This window comes from Sinocyclocheilus rhinocerous, unplaced genomic scaffold, assembly GCF_001515625.1.
Source record: "Sinocyclocheilus rhinocerous isolate Xijiao unplaced genomic scaffold, SAMN03320098_v1.1 scaffold622, whole genome shotgun sequence".
NCBI classification, from domain to species: Eukaryota; Metazoa; Chordata; class Actinopteri; order Cypriniformes; family Cyprinidae; genus Sinocyclocheilus; species Sinocyclocheilus rhinocerous.
In genome coordinates, this window is record NW_015641438.1 from 884,210 (window position 1) to 900,033 (window position 15,824).

General features: G+C 38.7%; 1 protein-coding gene across 1 annotated transcript in view; it reads left to right on the forward strand.

Moving 5' to 3' along the window:
* The first annotated feature begins 8,615 nt into the window (after positions 1-8,615).
* The window catches only part of LOC107754919 (transmembrane protein 222-like), a 16,639-nt gene continuing 9,430 nt past the window's right edge, over positions 8,616-15,824 (forward strand). Inside the window, exons 1-3 of the mRNA XM_016571549.1 lie at positions 8,616-8,836; positions 12,804-12,888; positions 15,589-15,620. Of these exons, the coding sequence (XP_016427035.1) occupies positions 8,718-8,836; positions 12,804-12,888; positions 15,589-15,620 (236 nt within the window). The 5' untranslated portion in view covers positions 8,616-8,717. The remainder of the gene's footprint in view (positions 8,837-12,803; positions 12,889-15,588; positions 15,621-15,824) is intronic.

Genomic DNA, 15,824 nt, shown 5'->3' on the forward strand with positions numbered 1-15,824 from the left:
TTATTTCTACACATTGGCTAATTTGTCCGTAACAGAATTGACAAACAATACCATAAAGACGTCTGTTTTTTCATTAAAAGTAAAAAAAAAAAGTAACTTGTGTTTGGCAAGCACTGATGAATTAAAACTGAATATGTTTTCAATAAGATACTGGAAAGATTTTCTGTTAGTGAACAGTTTTTTTTCTTAACTTTATGAAATGCCAAATGAATCTCCAATTATAGAATCACCCATAAATATATATATATATATATATTTAAAAATGAACTGTAGCTGCTGTATAGCAAACTGCTCAACTAAAGCCTGCTAAATTTAATTTCATAAAGCTTCATTTCACTGAGGATGTGCTGCCTGTTCTTAAAGATGTGTCCTTCCACTTCTCAAGAGATTTCATTCATGCTTACGGTTGTTTCTCACTGAAGGAATGTAATTATAATAGATCACTGGGCTCATTACAGACAGTGTGACCCAGTGAAACAGCACTGATCCACAGCCAGCAGGGACACTAATTTACCTCAGTTACATGTGTTCAAGATGTCATCTAGGATAGTTTGGTAATGAAGCTTGTTATTTTAAGCCATAGAAATATGGATGTTCCCCTTGAGATGTCTGTGTGTCGCCCACCAAGGAGGAAATGTTAGACGACACATCACTCAAAGCGAAGGCCAGCAGCATCAACAGGGGCTCGTTCCGGCAAACAGGTGATCACATGAAACTGAATGATCCTATTTATAATTATATTATTCTCAACATGACAAAAATACTTCAAACTGTTGAGAAATATGAATATTTGTACAAAAATTTGATTTTCAAGTATATAAAAATATAAAACACAGATACACAAAATATACACTAATTAACGTTCACTGCTCAGATGAATTTCAAAAAACTTGTCAAGCACATGTCTGGGTCACTTCACCCTAAAATTCAAAGAAAGAAATAGCAAATTATTTTATTTAAAGAAAATAAAGTCTTATTTGGACCATTAAGATTTTCTCAGTGTGACAAGGCGCTATGGGGAACGCCATCACCATCAGCGTGACAGGTGTCTGATGCATGTGTTTGAATGCGACAATGTCATTGGCCGACAACAGTCTGTGATGTCTCTACCGGTGCACTGTCAGTATAAAAGGGCACCTATAGTATACATGTCATCAACTTCTTTGCCTGAAGGACACATAAACAGGCAGGCCCAAGGCATAATACCGGTAATAATAATAATAATACGTTTTATTTATATAGCGCCTTTCCAGAGCTCAAGGACACTTTACAATAAACATCAGAAATGTGAGGATAACATAAAAAAACAATCAAACTATAATACAGAAAGTAAAGTAAAGAGAACATCAGACATCCAGAGAGTACTATATGGATAAGACAACATAAAACAGAATAAACAGAAGTCAACTCAAGAAAGGTAACATTGTGAAAACAAATGAGTTTTGAGCAGCGATTTAAATTCAGACAGGTTATTTGGCAAGACAGAGCGATCTGGGAAGAGAGTTCTATAATTTAGGGGCAACAACATTAAATGATCTGCCCCCCATGGAAGAGAGGCGATACCGAGGGACGGCAAGAAGGTGAGAATCAGAGGACCGCAATGAACGAGGTGGAGAATAGGGAAGGAGCAGACTGTGAAGATAGTTAGGAGCCAGACCATGCAAAGCTTTAAAAGTAAGCAGGATCATTTTAAACTTAATACGATAGGCCACTGGTAGCCAATGCAGATCAGCCAGAATAGGGGTGATGTGGGCAGAACGCTTAGTGCGAGTGAGAATACGAGCGGATGAATTTTGAATATACTGTAATTTAGCAATGGAGGTAGCTGTAAACCAATGAAAAGGGCATTACAGTAATCGAGACGAGATGAAACAAAAGCATGGATGAGAGTTTCTGCATCGTTGGCACTAATGAAAGGACGGAGCTGGACAATTCGTCGTAAATGAAAGAAAGCTGATTTAGTGAGAGAGTTAATATGAGACTGAAATGAAAGTGTCACAATCTGTGATGGCGAGGAACGATGGAGACGAGGAATAAACAACTGATACTAACAAACTTTGGTACCTTTAAGTTCTGCCATCGGGCCGCTGCGAGCTCTCTGCCCTGTTACGTCTTCCACAGCGTCTGGCTCATCGGCTGGGTGAGTTGCCGCTCGCTCTGTCAGTTGTGCTGTTTGTTAACTGCTTGGTACAGATCAAATCAAGGACATGACCATGAGAATGAGTAGGAAACTGAACATGCTGAGACAGATTAAAACAATCAAAAACTGACAGTAATTGAGTGGTGTTAGGGCAACATCAACATGTATATTAAAGTCACCAAGCAGGAGAACAGGAGAAGACATGGAACAGGCGATACCTAAAGATACCTAGGAGGGGAAATATACTACTCTACACTTGACCCCAATCTCAAGACCAATAGGGGAGCTGCCTACATAGACGAACCCAATATCTGAAGGAGGAAGCTTCAACCTAAGCAACATGAAGGAGCTTCCTACTTAGGGGACCCCAATATCTAGGGGAGGATTCAACTTCATTACTATAGGAGAGCTTTCAACTTAGGCAAACCCTAGTCCTAGAGATCAAAAGAGCCTGACACAGGGAAAGGAGGACCCTACTTTAAAGGGGTCATATGATGCAATTTCAATTGTTCCTTTCTCTTGACGATGGGGAGGGTACTACTCTAATTTCAACCCAAACACAAGAGAGCCACCTACTTAAGGAACCCCAGCAACTGGGAGGAAGCTTCAACCTTGTTCTAATAAGGGAGCTTCCTACTTAGGGAACCACAATATCTGGGGGAGACAGCTTCAAATTCATTAGTGTCAAGGAGCTTCCTACTTAGGGGTGCCCAGTGGGAGAGGCAGCTTCAACCTGAACACTACGAAGGACCTTAAGGAACCCCAATATCTGGAGGAGGCAGCTACAGCTTTGTTACTAATTTCCTACTTAGAGGACCCCTCCAAAAAAGGGGGAGGCAACTTCAACCCAAATACTATGAAGGAGAAATACTATGAAGGAAGTTCCTGATTTAGAGACCACCAATGTCTGGGGGAGGCAGCTTCATTGCTGTCAGGGAGCTTCCTACTTAGGGGACCCCAATATCTGGGGGAGGCAGCTTCAACTTTGTTACTATAAGGGAGCTTCCTACCCCAAGGGACCCCAAACTCTGGGGAAGGCAGCCTTGACCTGGTTATTATTAGGGAGCTTCCTACTTAGGGGAACCCAGTCTCTAGGGGAGACAGCTCACCTAAACACTCACCCAGTCTGATGCAGCTGGTGCAATACAACTTGACACAAGTAAGAAGAAACAAGAAGGGAAACATTTATAAAAACGGTGAACATCCTCAGTCATGTGCTCTTAACACTCACAGTCAAGTCATTCGCCAGGCATATCAGAAGGCAGAATATGTTTTTAGCAAAATTAATTCCCCCATTAACATCATAGGTCCAACCCCAGGGCCCCATATATATGTGTGTGAGCAGCCTCTGGGGGGAGAGGGAGGGAAGATGTTATACAGTGACTCAATGTTGCTTTTCAAATGTTGTCCTCTAAATCACCTCTCAGTTCTTGCTTACTCCTCCTCGCATCATGGCTTTTCCATGTCTTACTCCTAGAAGGAGGAAGAGCGCAAGATGCGATGATCACCTTCTGGCCCTGTCTTCGGTCCTCAGACCTAGATGAACCAGGCCCCGCTTTTCCCTTTCTCCCCGATGTCAGCCAGGTTCAGCCACGATGTCTGTCTGTTTAGTGGCCCAGAGAGTGAGATCTGTGATGTGGCGCAGCTCAGCCACCACCACAGGGGACAGACCCTGACCATGATCCAGTTCTTTCAGCAGATCAGCCTGGTACACCTGTAACACAGCCATCGTGTGTAAGGCGCCACTGGCCTGACCCACTGCCACTTATGTCCTGCCATTCAAACAGGATGTTATCCATGCTCACATATTCCTTGTACATTCACATAATTCGCATGAGGAAACAAATTAATGCGGGCCGAATATGCTTCATTATCTCTTCATTTTCCACTGAATATGGTTCATAATCTCTCCACCTCAAGACTCACGGTAACAGGGTGGTTATGTCCAGACAGAAATCGCTCCTCATAAGTGGGACGGGCTGGCTGGGAGGACTCCATTGCTTCTTTGTCCTCCTCAGTCACATCCTTCTCCTCCTGGGTTGATGCCAGTACAGCGCTGCCGGAGGATGTGCTGGATCGGAGGATGTCAAAGAAAAATAAGGTTAACGACGTACTACAGGCGCCCTTTTAAACTGACGGTCACAACAGTACTGACACCACGGACTGATGTTGACCAATGACACTGTCGCATTTAAACACATGCTTCAGACACCGGTCACGATGATGGTGTTCCCCATAGCGTCTTGTCAGGCGCATTTGCGAGTTCCCATTCTAAAGGGAACTCATTCGAATTACTTTTTATAAAATTATTTAAATTACCCATTTTTTAAATCATTGTACTTTGACATTTTTATTACAGTAATAAGAATTTATTGAGAACAATGGGAATTACGAAAAAACTCTATATGTATTATATTAAAGAGAATTTGGGATGAAATGTGCATGAAGTCACACTATAAATAATATTAGGTCCTTAAACTAGGCTTAAATTTCCATATCCATTGCATATTTTTAATATTTATTAATTTATAGGGATGAAATGTGACCTGAACATGTCTTTGCGATATTTAACTACTCCAAGATCAAGATAAAAAGGTGGATTTTTCTAGCAAAGCTAAATATTTTGAGATCATTTTAATTGCATGCATACAAATGACCTTGGAAAGGAATAATCTAGAGGGAGAAAATAGATCAAACATCTTGGAAGTGGACTTTGGGATGTTGATGTGTGTTTAAATAGACACTACATTGTGAATCTTCTACCCTAATTGGGTTGGATACTGTGGGCAGAAATTGAAGTGGCATTTTGCACTCCCCAAGAGAACTCCCCAAGCTCGGCCACGATGAGCCCACAGTATCGGTGTCACCATGCCTTCGTTTATCAACGTCCGCCGGCTTTTGCTGAGTAGTTTGTTTTTGCTGTGTGCACCATATATCACCTGTCAGGTCTAATGGGGGGCAGTGAGGAGGACATATGGATGCACAGCATTCCCTTGAGCCTCGCCTCTCCTCCTCCAACCGGAGTACAGATGGATCCTCTTACAATGAAATCCATACAGCACTGAGGGAAAACTTGAGGTTAATTGATCTATAAGGATCAGATACTGCTATGCTAAAGTTTAAGTGGGCTACTAATATTGAATTGTATTGTTTAAATATTCACAGTTAAACACATTCAAAGAAACACATGTTTCTAATAAGTTATTACGATTTTTCACACTGTTTGTCAAGGTTGGGTGAAGGGATGAAGCAAGGACTCAATTGTGCAGAGCAGTGTTGCCAACTGCTTTCGATTGAAAGTAGCTAAAACTGGTAGCTAAATGTCACTAGATGACATCACAATGGCAAATTCACTGATCTATATAAAGATGAACGTAGATCAGTGGGCAAGATGAGAGCGGGGAAAAAGACACTACCGGCAACTTGACCGGACGAAAACAGGCAAGGTACATGATGACAAACATTAGCCAACAAACTGGCACAGGACTGCAAACACAATGAGAATAAATAGGGAGCAAACAAGGCAGGTACCAAGGGAGGACAGGTGGGGTAAATTAACCAATAATCAGATAACAAGAAGGGCGGGGTCAAGACAATCAACATGAGAGCACATGGCACACAGAAACAAACAAAACAAAAGCCATGTGCTCAACACAAAACCAAAACACAAGCACATGGCCAGAAAAACAATCACAAGCCATGTGCTTGAACAAAACAAGACGGGAACATGCAGCTAATGAGAACACTCATAAGCCGCGAGTTCACACAAAACATGACAACAAGAAAGCACGCATCCAGTGAAAAACACAAGCTGTGTGCTACACAACACAAGACAAAACAAAACATAATATGAAAGCACGTAGCCATTAAAAACATGAACATGGTGTGGGGGAGGGGTTAGCATTAGGCAATCAGGTAGCGACTTCAAAGAGGGGGGTAATGATTTGGCAGGGGGTCGAAATTGGGCACAACATCTGGATCTGAACACCACGCTCCAACATGAAAGAAGGAAACAGGGCAGACGAGAGAGCGCACGGCTCGAGCACACTCGAAGCCATGAAAACAAGACATGACAGGACGTCAGGGCTCTGTCACAAATCACAAGCAAACTAGACTGAAGTGACAGAACCCTGACAGCGTTAAATTGTGTTGAAGGCTGTTAGAATTGCTGAGCACATCATATCTCAACCTCTGACAGAAATCTTTTGGGAACAAACCTTATTTTTATCTTATCATATATCTTATATTCATTAAAGGAATAGTTCACCCCAAAATTTAAATTTTCTGAACATTTTTTGTACATCTAAGATGTAGATGAGCTTGTTTGTACCTCAGAACAGATTTGGAGAAATTTAGCCTTACATCATCAGCAACAGATCCTCTGCAGTGAATGAATGGGTGCCGTCAGAATGAGAGTCCAAACAGCTGATAAAAACATCACAATGATCCACAAGCAATCCACTCCAGTCCATCAGTTAACGTCTTGTGAAGCAAAAAGCTGCGTGTTTGTAAGAAACTAATCCATCATTAAGGTATTTTAACTTTAAACTGTTGCTTCTCTCGGTATTCATGCATTAGTTTATTACCTTTTTCTGCATAAACACTGTTTTAATAATATTAATAATAATAATAATAATAATTATTATTATTATTAAAGCACATTATTATTATTTTAATTTATTTGTTTATTGGTTTTTAAACATCATGGGAAACAAATGCAGTGAAATATGTGCAAAGTTTTGACTGATAGTGTGTAAAACTCTATGACCGCATCTGTTGGTTACTGTGAAGCCGCACTAGTCTCATAATTGTGTTGAAGGCTGTTAGAATTGCTGAGCACATCATATCTCAACCTCTGACAGAAATCTTTTGGGAACAAACCTTATTTTTATCTTATCATATATCTTATATTCATTAAAGGAATAGTTCACCCCAAAATTTAAATTTTCTGAACATTTTTTGTACATCTAAGATGTAGATGAGCTTGTTTGTACCTCAGAACAGATTTGGAGAAATTTAGCCTTACATCATCAGCAACAGATCCTCTGCAGTGAATGAATGGGTGCCGTCAGAATGAGAGTCCAAACAGCTGATAAAAACATCACAATGATCCACAAGCAATCCACTCCAGTCCATCAGTTAACGTCTTGTGAAGCAAAAAGCTGCGTGTTTGTAAGAAACTAATCCATCATTAAGGTATTTTAACTTTAAACTGTTGCTTCTCTCGCTTCCTACAGTGAAATGCTCTCTTGTCCTCTAACATCTAAATCTATTATATTTGTTCAAAACTGTTTTGGACCGTTTTCGCTTGTAAATGGTGTTTGATCTGTGCATATTTCTCTCCTGATTCAGACTAGATAACTTTTTCACTGGAGAAAGCAATATTATGGACAGAGGTATTGTAGCCAGTATTATTATTATTATTATGCAATATTTTTATTCACAAAATAAAACAAATAAACAAAATGTTACATTTTATTTTTGATTTAGCCCATTCATTTACGGGAAACTTGTTCTAAATTGTAGCTCATAATGTGGCAACAGTATGAATTTTAAACTGATCTTCTTTTGATAGCCTACATGTGGTCATTCTTTTAATTTATATTCCCGTCATTATATTTGTTCAAAACTGTTTTGGACCGTTTTCGCTTGTAAATGGTGTTTGATCTGTGCATATTTCTCTCCTGACTCAGACTAGATTACTTTTTCACTGGAGAAAGCAATATTATGGACAGAGGTATTGTAGCCAGAAGCAGCAGTTTGAAGTTAAAATACCTTAACAATGGATTTGTTTTTTTCACAAACACGCAGCTTTTCGCTTCACAAGATGTTTACTGATGGACTGGACTGGTGTTGATTTCTTGTGGATTATTGCGATGTTTTTATCAGCTGTTTGGACTCTCATTCTGACGGCACCCATTCACTGCAGAGCATCCAGTGGTGAGCAAGTGATGGAATGCTACATTTCTCTAAATCTGTTCCCATGGAAAAAAAAGAAGAAAAAAAAAACTCATCTACATATTGGATTCAGCAAATTTTCATTTTTGGGTGGACCATTCCTTTAAAGTAAATTTATTCATGCATTAGTTTATTACCTTTTTCTGCATAAACACTGTTTTAATAATATTATTAATAATAATAATTATTATTATTATTATTATTGTTATTAAAGCAGTGTTTATTATTATTACATTATTATTATTATGTAATATTTTTATTCACAAAATAAAACAAATAAATAAAATGTTACATTCTTTTAATTTATATTCCCGTTATATTTAAATAAACAAACAAGCAAGCGTGTTTATGTTATGTCATTCCCAGATCCTCTCGTACAAACTAAAAATGAAACATTAACATACTAAATGACTTTTATACCCATATATCTGTATATTCGTGTCAAACATGTCCTCTCACAATGTTAATTACTCTCATTTTTATAGCTTGATATTTACCATCGATAAAGTGTGTGTGGTCTGCAGTGGCCGAAGGGACCCCGGAAACGCGCCGCTCGCGTCGCCCTCGCGCTGCAGATCCAGGAAGCGGAACGAATGAAGTTCATTTCTCACAGCTGGTGATGGCGGATGCTGTCGAAATAGAGACCATGAAGAATTATAACATAGCGTTTGAGAGGATAGACCCGAGCATTAGCCGCTATCCCTACTGTATTGTATGGACGCCAATCCCCGTGTTATCGTGAGTGATTCTCGCCTCCACTGTTGCCTTTGCTTCATGTTGATGTTTTGAAATCGATTCAGTCCCGTAAGAAAGAGGTTTGTGTTTATGATGGACGCATTACACACCAAACATTACACTAGCGTCGCGTCATCGAGCAATTGCGGTTGCAGCGAGCTGGTATGTCGCGTCGCGTCGATTTAACAGCAGTGTAAAAAGGTTTATTAAACATTAACTGATTTCCTGACAAGAAAAACCTGGTAGCTGTTTTTAAAGGAGTAGTTCCCAGAAGGAACATCTGACATCATTTACTCATTTTGATGTTGCTCCAAACCTGTACGACTTCATTCCCTGGAACACAAATTCAAATATTCGAACACCGAAGACACGCTTTTAGAATTATCTCTATTCTTTGATACAGTAAGAGTGGATGGAGACTGGAGCTGTAGTGCTCCAAAATGACAGAAAGTAGTCAGAACTCATGTCCTATAGTACGGTGACGCATTGCTGCCACACACATATTATTTTTTCCACTAAATTATGTCGTAATAACGAGATGTTATGTCGTTTTAACGACATCTTTTCTCGTTAAAACGACAATGAGCTTGCTATTTGTGCGTGGTTAAAATGAGAAAAGATGTTGTTTTAACGAGAAAAGATGTCTTTAAAACGACATAACATCTCATTATTACGACATAATTGAGTGGAAAAAATAATATGTGTGTGGCAGCAATGCGTCACCGTACTATAGGTCTTCTGAAGTCATATTATAGTTTTGTGTGAAGAACAGAAGGAACTTTAGACTGTGTTATGCTAAAACTGGATGGGTTTGTAAATAAATTAAAATAAGGTGTGAGAAAACGGGTCAAACAAGGGCGGAGTATAATTAAGTCACAGTTTTCATATGATTATCATTGATGTGAAACTTGCTGTAACTAATCGTGACAACAAATATTTGAATGTACCAGGGTTACATTGTCATGGAAAACCTGAAAGTATGAGGACATTTTTACATCGCATCTTCCAAACGTAAAAAAAAAAAGTCATGAAAATGAATCAAATCCTAAAAATTCATAGAAATTTCTGTAGTAAATTGCATGATTTCTAAGCCATTTCACTGGCAAAAAATTGCTTTTTGTGCATGTAAATTTTATCCGTCCCTATCCTTAATCCCGATCCAGTAAACATGAAGGATTATAAAAGCTATTTGAGACGATCAGGAGGAAATCTTTTATGGCCTGTTCACACCAAGATTTATAACGATAACTATTGTTAACTGAAAGTGATTCCAGCGATACATGTCGACAGTGTCGTTATATTGTTATTATAGATGTGGTTAAAGTGATTACAATGTTTTCTCTTCTCTTTACATAAAAGTAGTGTGGAATTACCGTGGTACAGTGATGGTTTTATTTAGATAGATTTAGATGTATGGTGCTGAATGATTACCATGTTAACACTGTGGTATGTACGCCTGGGTATTTTAAAGAATACCGTAGTAATACTTTGATCATTGTAGTACCATGGTACCTTTTAATACTTTTAAGTAAAACCATTACCATTTTGTAATGCATAGCAGTAATTCTATAACATACATTATAATTTATGATCATTAGTTGCAAACATGACAACCTTCGTTGAATCTTTGATGCATTTGTCCTGGGTTGGAGCTTGAGTTCACTAACATCACCCGTTAGGCTATGTTCTGGTCTGGGATCAGAATCCAAACTCCTTCTGATAATCACGTATGCTGAGATGAATCTGATTACAGCTGATCTTAGATCAGTCTCCTGGTGTCCTCCACTGGAGATTGTCTCAGTGTGAGAGTTCCTCGCCCCATGTTGTCTTCTTCTTCTCCTGTATTTGGGTCGGCGGCTTGCTCTGTAGGACACTCGGTGATAAATATGCACACAGGAGCATATCTGGGGTGCCGGCGTATGCCCTACTCCACTTCACACACTCCACCGTGGCTGTTTTATCCAGGAAATTCATACTGTTATTCATATTGCACCCCTGAGAGCTCTGCTGATAATAATTTTTAAATCCTTTTGGCAGGAATTTTGGCCTAGTGTCTAATCCGCTTCCTTATCTGGTTGTCCTTTGGATTGCCGGTTCTGTCGCCCTGCTTGTTTCAATTCCAAAGCCAAAATAACATGAATATGAATCAGCAGGGGAAGCTGGATTTTGGCCAGGTGTTTGATATTGAAAAGGGCATTCTCCATGCAGCATCAAGCCTTATGCTTTTAACTGTCCTCCCCAAAACAACTGTTTATTAACTGTTAACTGTTTTATTAAAATTATTTATGGACATTTTATTAAAAAAAAAAAAGAATAGCAGTTATTACAGACAATGCAAAAATGATGTAACAAAATAATTTTATTTTAGTTTACTTTCTTGTTTGTTTGTTTGTTTGTTTCCATAAAATTGGAATTGGAGTTTGTTGTTTTTAATCCATGTACGTTAGCTTTGAGGTCATCTATATATTAGCATGCTCCTACACTGTAAAAAAAAAATCTATCTATCTATATATACAGTGGGTACGGAAAGTATTCAGACCCCCTTAAATTTTTCACTCTTTGTTATATTGCAGCCATTTGCTAAAATCATGGGGGTCTGAATACTTTCCGTACCCACTGTATATATATATATATATATATATATATATTGACCAAACTCAAATGAACTCAACTAGCAACTGACAACTTAAAAACTTTAGTTAATCTAACGAATAAAAGACAGTCTATTGAGTTTTAAAAGATGTGTCGCATCAACTAAAGATTCTTTAGCAATCCCCTTTATTTTATCTTTAGGTTTCATTTTCAAAGCCCACTATTTAATATGGGCAGTATCTGCCTCTTAAAACTAAAGGCAAACGTTTACGCTGATAGACAACAATCTATTAAATACAGAAGTTGCAATGAGATGCACATATACCTCAACACCAAGCGGCAACCTCCCGCTCTCTCTCGTGAAGCCAACACGGAAGTGACTTAAACTGTAATTCATCGACTGGCTTCTGCATAATTAAGGGCGTGGCCACTTGAGTGACAGGTGGATTGCCGCTGCTGTCACCACCGTCGAGCTAGGTGGGCGTGGCTTCAGCAACCAGCTCCCGCCTTTTTGATTATCCGGGAGTGACGCGCGGTGACGCGCTGCCAAGATGGTGACGGCCGGCTCCGCCCACTTTGAGCTTCAAAAACGCTCTTTAGAAACCTACAGGTGACGTCACGGACACTACGTCCATGTTTTTATAGTCTATGCTCAACACACGATTCTCAAACATGATTAACAAATGTTAATTCAGTAAAAATATGAACTCTGATCCATATGACAGCTAACTAACAGTGACAGCAGCAGAGCATAAATGAATGCAGTAAAATTTAAAACAATGACAATATTTTTATAATTATTACCACAATATGTTTTCAAGCTGCAATGCATGCTGGGAGCTTAAAAATGTTTCTTCAGATGACTCAATTTGGAAAGTTGGGAGAACATTTGGACATGTTGTGAACAAATACTCGAGTATCTAAGTTAGGTAAACAAAACAACTTTTGCTAGCAACTTGTTTAGAGTGTTCTTGTTCAGTTCACACAACATAAACTGACTCCTTTAACTAAAAACTCTTTGTTCAAGCTACTTTTTTACATTTGTTAGAACTTTTCGCAAGTTGGATTTTTTTTTTTTACAGTGTACAAGTTGTATTAATAATCAAAGTTATGTTGAATTCTATTAAAATAAATATATTAAAAATATATATTAAAAAATAAAAGATATAGTTGTGAAGAACAAAAAGTTATAAAATAAACTTTCAGCAGATATGCATATTGACAACGAAAATAAATAGAAGCATTTAACATTTTTCTTCCTGGAAAATGGATGAACATATTGATCACATTCTTGTTATGGCAAAATCAAATCTTAAGACAGAATGTAGCGTGTCATTGTAGATTTTGTTCATAGCAGTTATTTGTTTAATTCTTTCAGATGGCTGTTTCCATTCATTGGCCACATGGGCATCTGCACCTCCTCTGGAGTGATCCGTGATTTTGCAGGTCCATACTTTGTCTCAGTAAGTACATGTACATGCATTATTATAATCGAGCTAAAATAGGTTATGGCGTATTCAAGCTACAGTCTTCATCTGTCCAAAAATTCATGAGACCATGCACGATTGGTTATTTAAAGGGTTAAATGCACGTTGCACGTCACCTCTGTCTTTCAGAGCAAGCACACACTGAGAAATTCGTCACTCAGACGGTTTGCCCTCAAATGTAAGAAGCACCTATATTAAACCTTTATTTAAGCATCGTTGAGTATCACTGAACATCTTTTGCAGCAGCTTTTCACAGTGGAGAGACAACTCATGCTCACGGTTGCCAGATTGCATAAACTGTGTAACACTGGGAATGTTTCCAAACCGTGCAGGTTTAAATCTACCATTGGATGGTTTGGATCTCTTTCAATCTGGCAACAATGAGCTTGTTAGAACTGTGAGACGCCTGTGCTGTGTTATAAATGACCTGTGTAGACTGGGCTGGACTTTCCTCATGTCTGACCTCAACAATGTCAAACCTTTTGTTGACATAAAGGCTGGTTTCAGTTAAGAACGTTCCTCTAGATAAAGGTCTCTATAATTTGGTGCGAAGTTCTGTTCATAAGCAATGGATCTTTTTCACTAGAAATCACTGGAAAGTTCAGCGTTCACCACCAGCTTCCTCGGTGACCCTGTATGAGCAACATCCTGTTGTTTCCGGAAAAAAAAAAAAACTATACCTGTGCAGAAAGTTGCAGAGCAGAGGAGGACGTGTGGTGAAAGCTAGCCCTCCGTCAGCTCTCTGCACGACTTATTGTTCTCAGCCGCTTCCAGAGTTCTGGAGATCTTCTTGTTAAAAATACATGGTAGTATCCACGAGTTCACAGTCAGGGCAACTCTATCTCATAATGCACCTGGTATTAAATGGAGGATCCAACCGCTTGCTCGTAAGAATCCTGTACAAATTCAGACAAGCTGTTCAAACAAAAGCAAAATTATGATGGTACGAAAGCTCCACAGCAGTTCTCTTCAGGTTCGGACATTATCCTTTAAACAGATCTCTGTCAGACAGGAGCAAAAGTGAAATGTGTTGGGTAGAGCAGGGCCGGTAACGTGAGAGGATGGGGTTATTTGACCTGCGGTGATACAGGCCAGCACACACTCAAGTGCACCACAATCGGCTGCACTTGACTCCGCTTGTGGCTGACAGGGACTGAAACACGACTCATGAGCAGGCCGATGTGGGTTGAGGTCAGTTCAGATTAAGGGTTTTGGGAAATCCTTGATAATAGACCTATATCTGCAGTGGATTATTATTAACATTTGCACATGCAAAATGTTTGTGTTTTGGTGGTTGCTAAGGTGTTACTAGCGAGTTCTTACTGAGCCATGTAAAAAAAAATCTGATTAAAGGGATACTTCACCCCAAAAATGAACATGAAGTCATAATTTACTCAACTCCTTGTCATGCCAAACCTGTATGAGAGTTGATATTTTGAGAAATGTCTCAGTGTTGTTTTTTTTATTGGGGGGGTAAATGATTGATCCATGTATATGTTTCTTTTTTTTAAAATCTTTTATAATGCTATCTTTGATATTTTGAAGAATGCTGGTAAACAAACAGGTTTCCAAGTGGAAATCGGTGGTCACTGTTTGGTTACCAGCATTCTTCAAAATATCAAAGATAGCATTATAAAAGATTTAAAAAAGAAACATGTACATGGATCAGTCATTTACAATAAGATCTATAATATGGATTTAGAAAATAGATTTTAAATAAGCCGTCCTTAAAGGGGTAGTTCAGAAAAATGTTGGTAACCAAATAGTTGCCGGTAGCCATCGACTTCCAAAAATACTGCGGAAGTCAGTGGCTACCAGCAAATGTTTGGTTACCAGCATTCTTCAAAATGTATTCTTTTGAGTTTTGCAGACGAAAGAAAGTCATACAGGTTTGGAATGACATGAGGCTGAGTAAATTAAGGCAGAATTTTCATTGTTGGGTGAACTTTCCCTTTAAGTAGTTTGTTTTCCAGTTTATATAATATACTTAATAGAATATACATATTCTTGAGAAGCAACGCTGCATAAGACTGCATTCACTTAATGCCCTGGCATTAGAATTTATTGAGCTTGTTTTTAACTAATTTTAAGTGTAAACGAGTGAAAAAAAAACAAACATGGTATCTATGTGTAAAATGTATCCCATGAATTCTGACAAAAAATAATTTGCAAGCAATATTTTTGTATTGTATTATCGTAGATGTTGTTTAATTTTGTAGTGCTCTTTAAAGCGTGAAATAGGCTTGCGAGTACTGAAACAGAGTTTGTCACAGTTGCTGTTGAAGGCACTTGTGTGTGTTCTTGTGCTGTCATCATGATGTCAACTGCAGCGCTACAGTCATTAGTCATAAGACCTGGCAGCAGCACTGAGCCACCGTGAGCAAAGATGGCCGATTTCAATGCACATACAGTGGTGTGAAAAAGTGTTGGCCCCCTTCCTGATTTCTTATTTTTTTGCATGTTTGTCACACTTTAATGTTTCAGATCAGATGAGTGACAGCTTATGGATAGCTGCAGGTAACATAGACCACCCAGGCTTATTGGCTCCCACAGAGAGAGGTGTTTATTCACAATGATATCTGTCAGGAAAGAGGGATATGTTATGAATGAATTGTTTAAAAAAAAATCACATTGTACACATACAGAGTTTAAGTGTCTGTTTCTCTGCTCTTGCAGGAGGACAACATGGCGTTTGGTAGACCAACGAAGTGAGTCAATGCTGTGGTTTTGTGTTGATCAGCATGATCAAAATAAAGCGATGCCACAGTGTTTACTTCAATGAATGACTTACTTATAGCAAGTCTCTATATTAAGCTGGGGTACTAGAAAGTATGCAATTGTCAAAGAAATTACAGATGTCATTTTTAACCTGTAAAACCTGATATATCTCTCTCTCTATATATATATATATA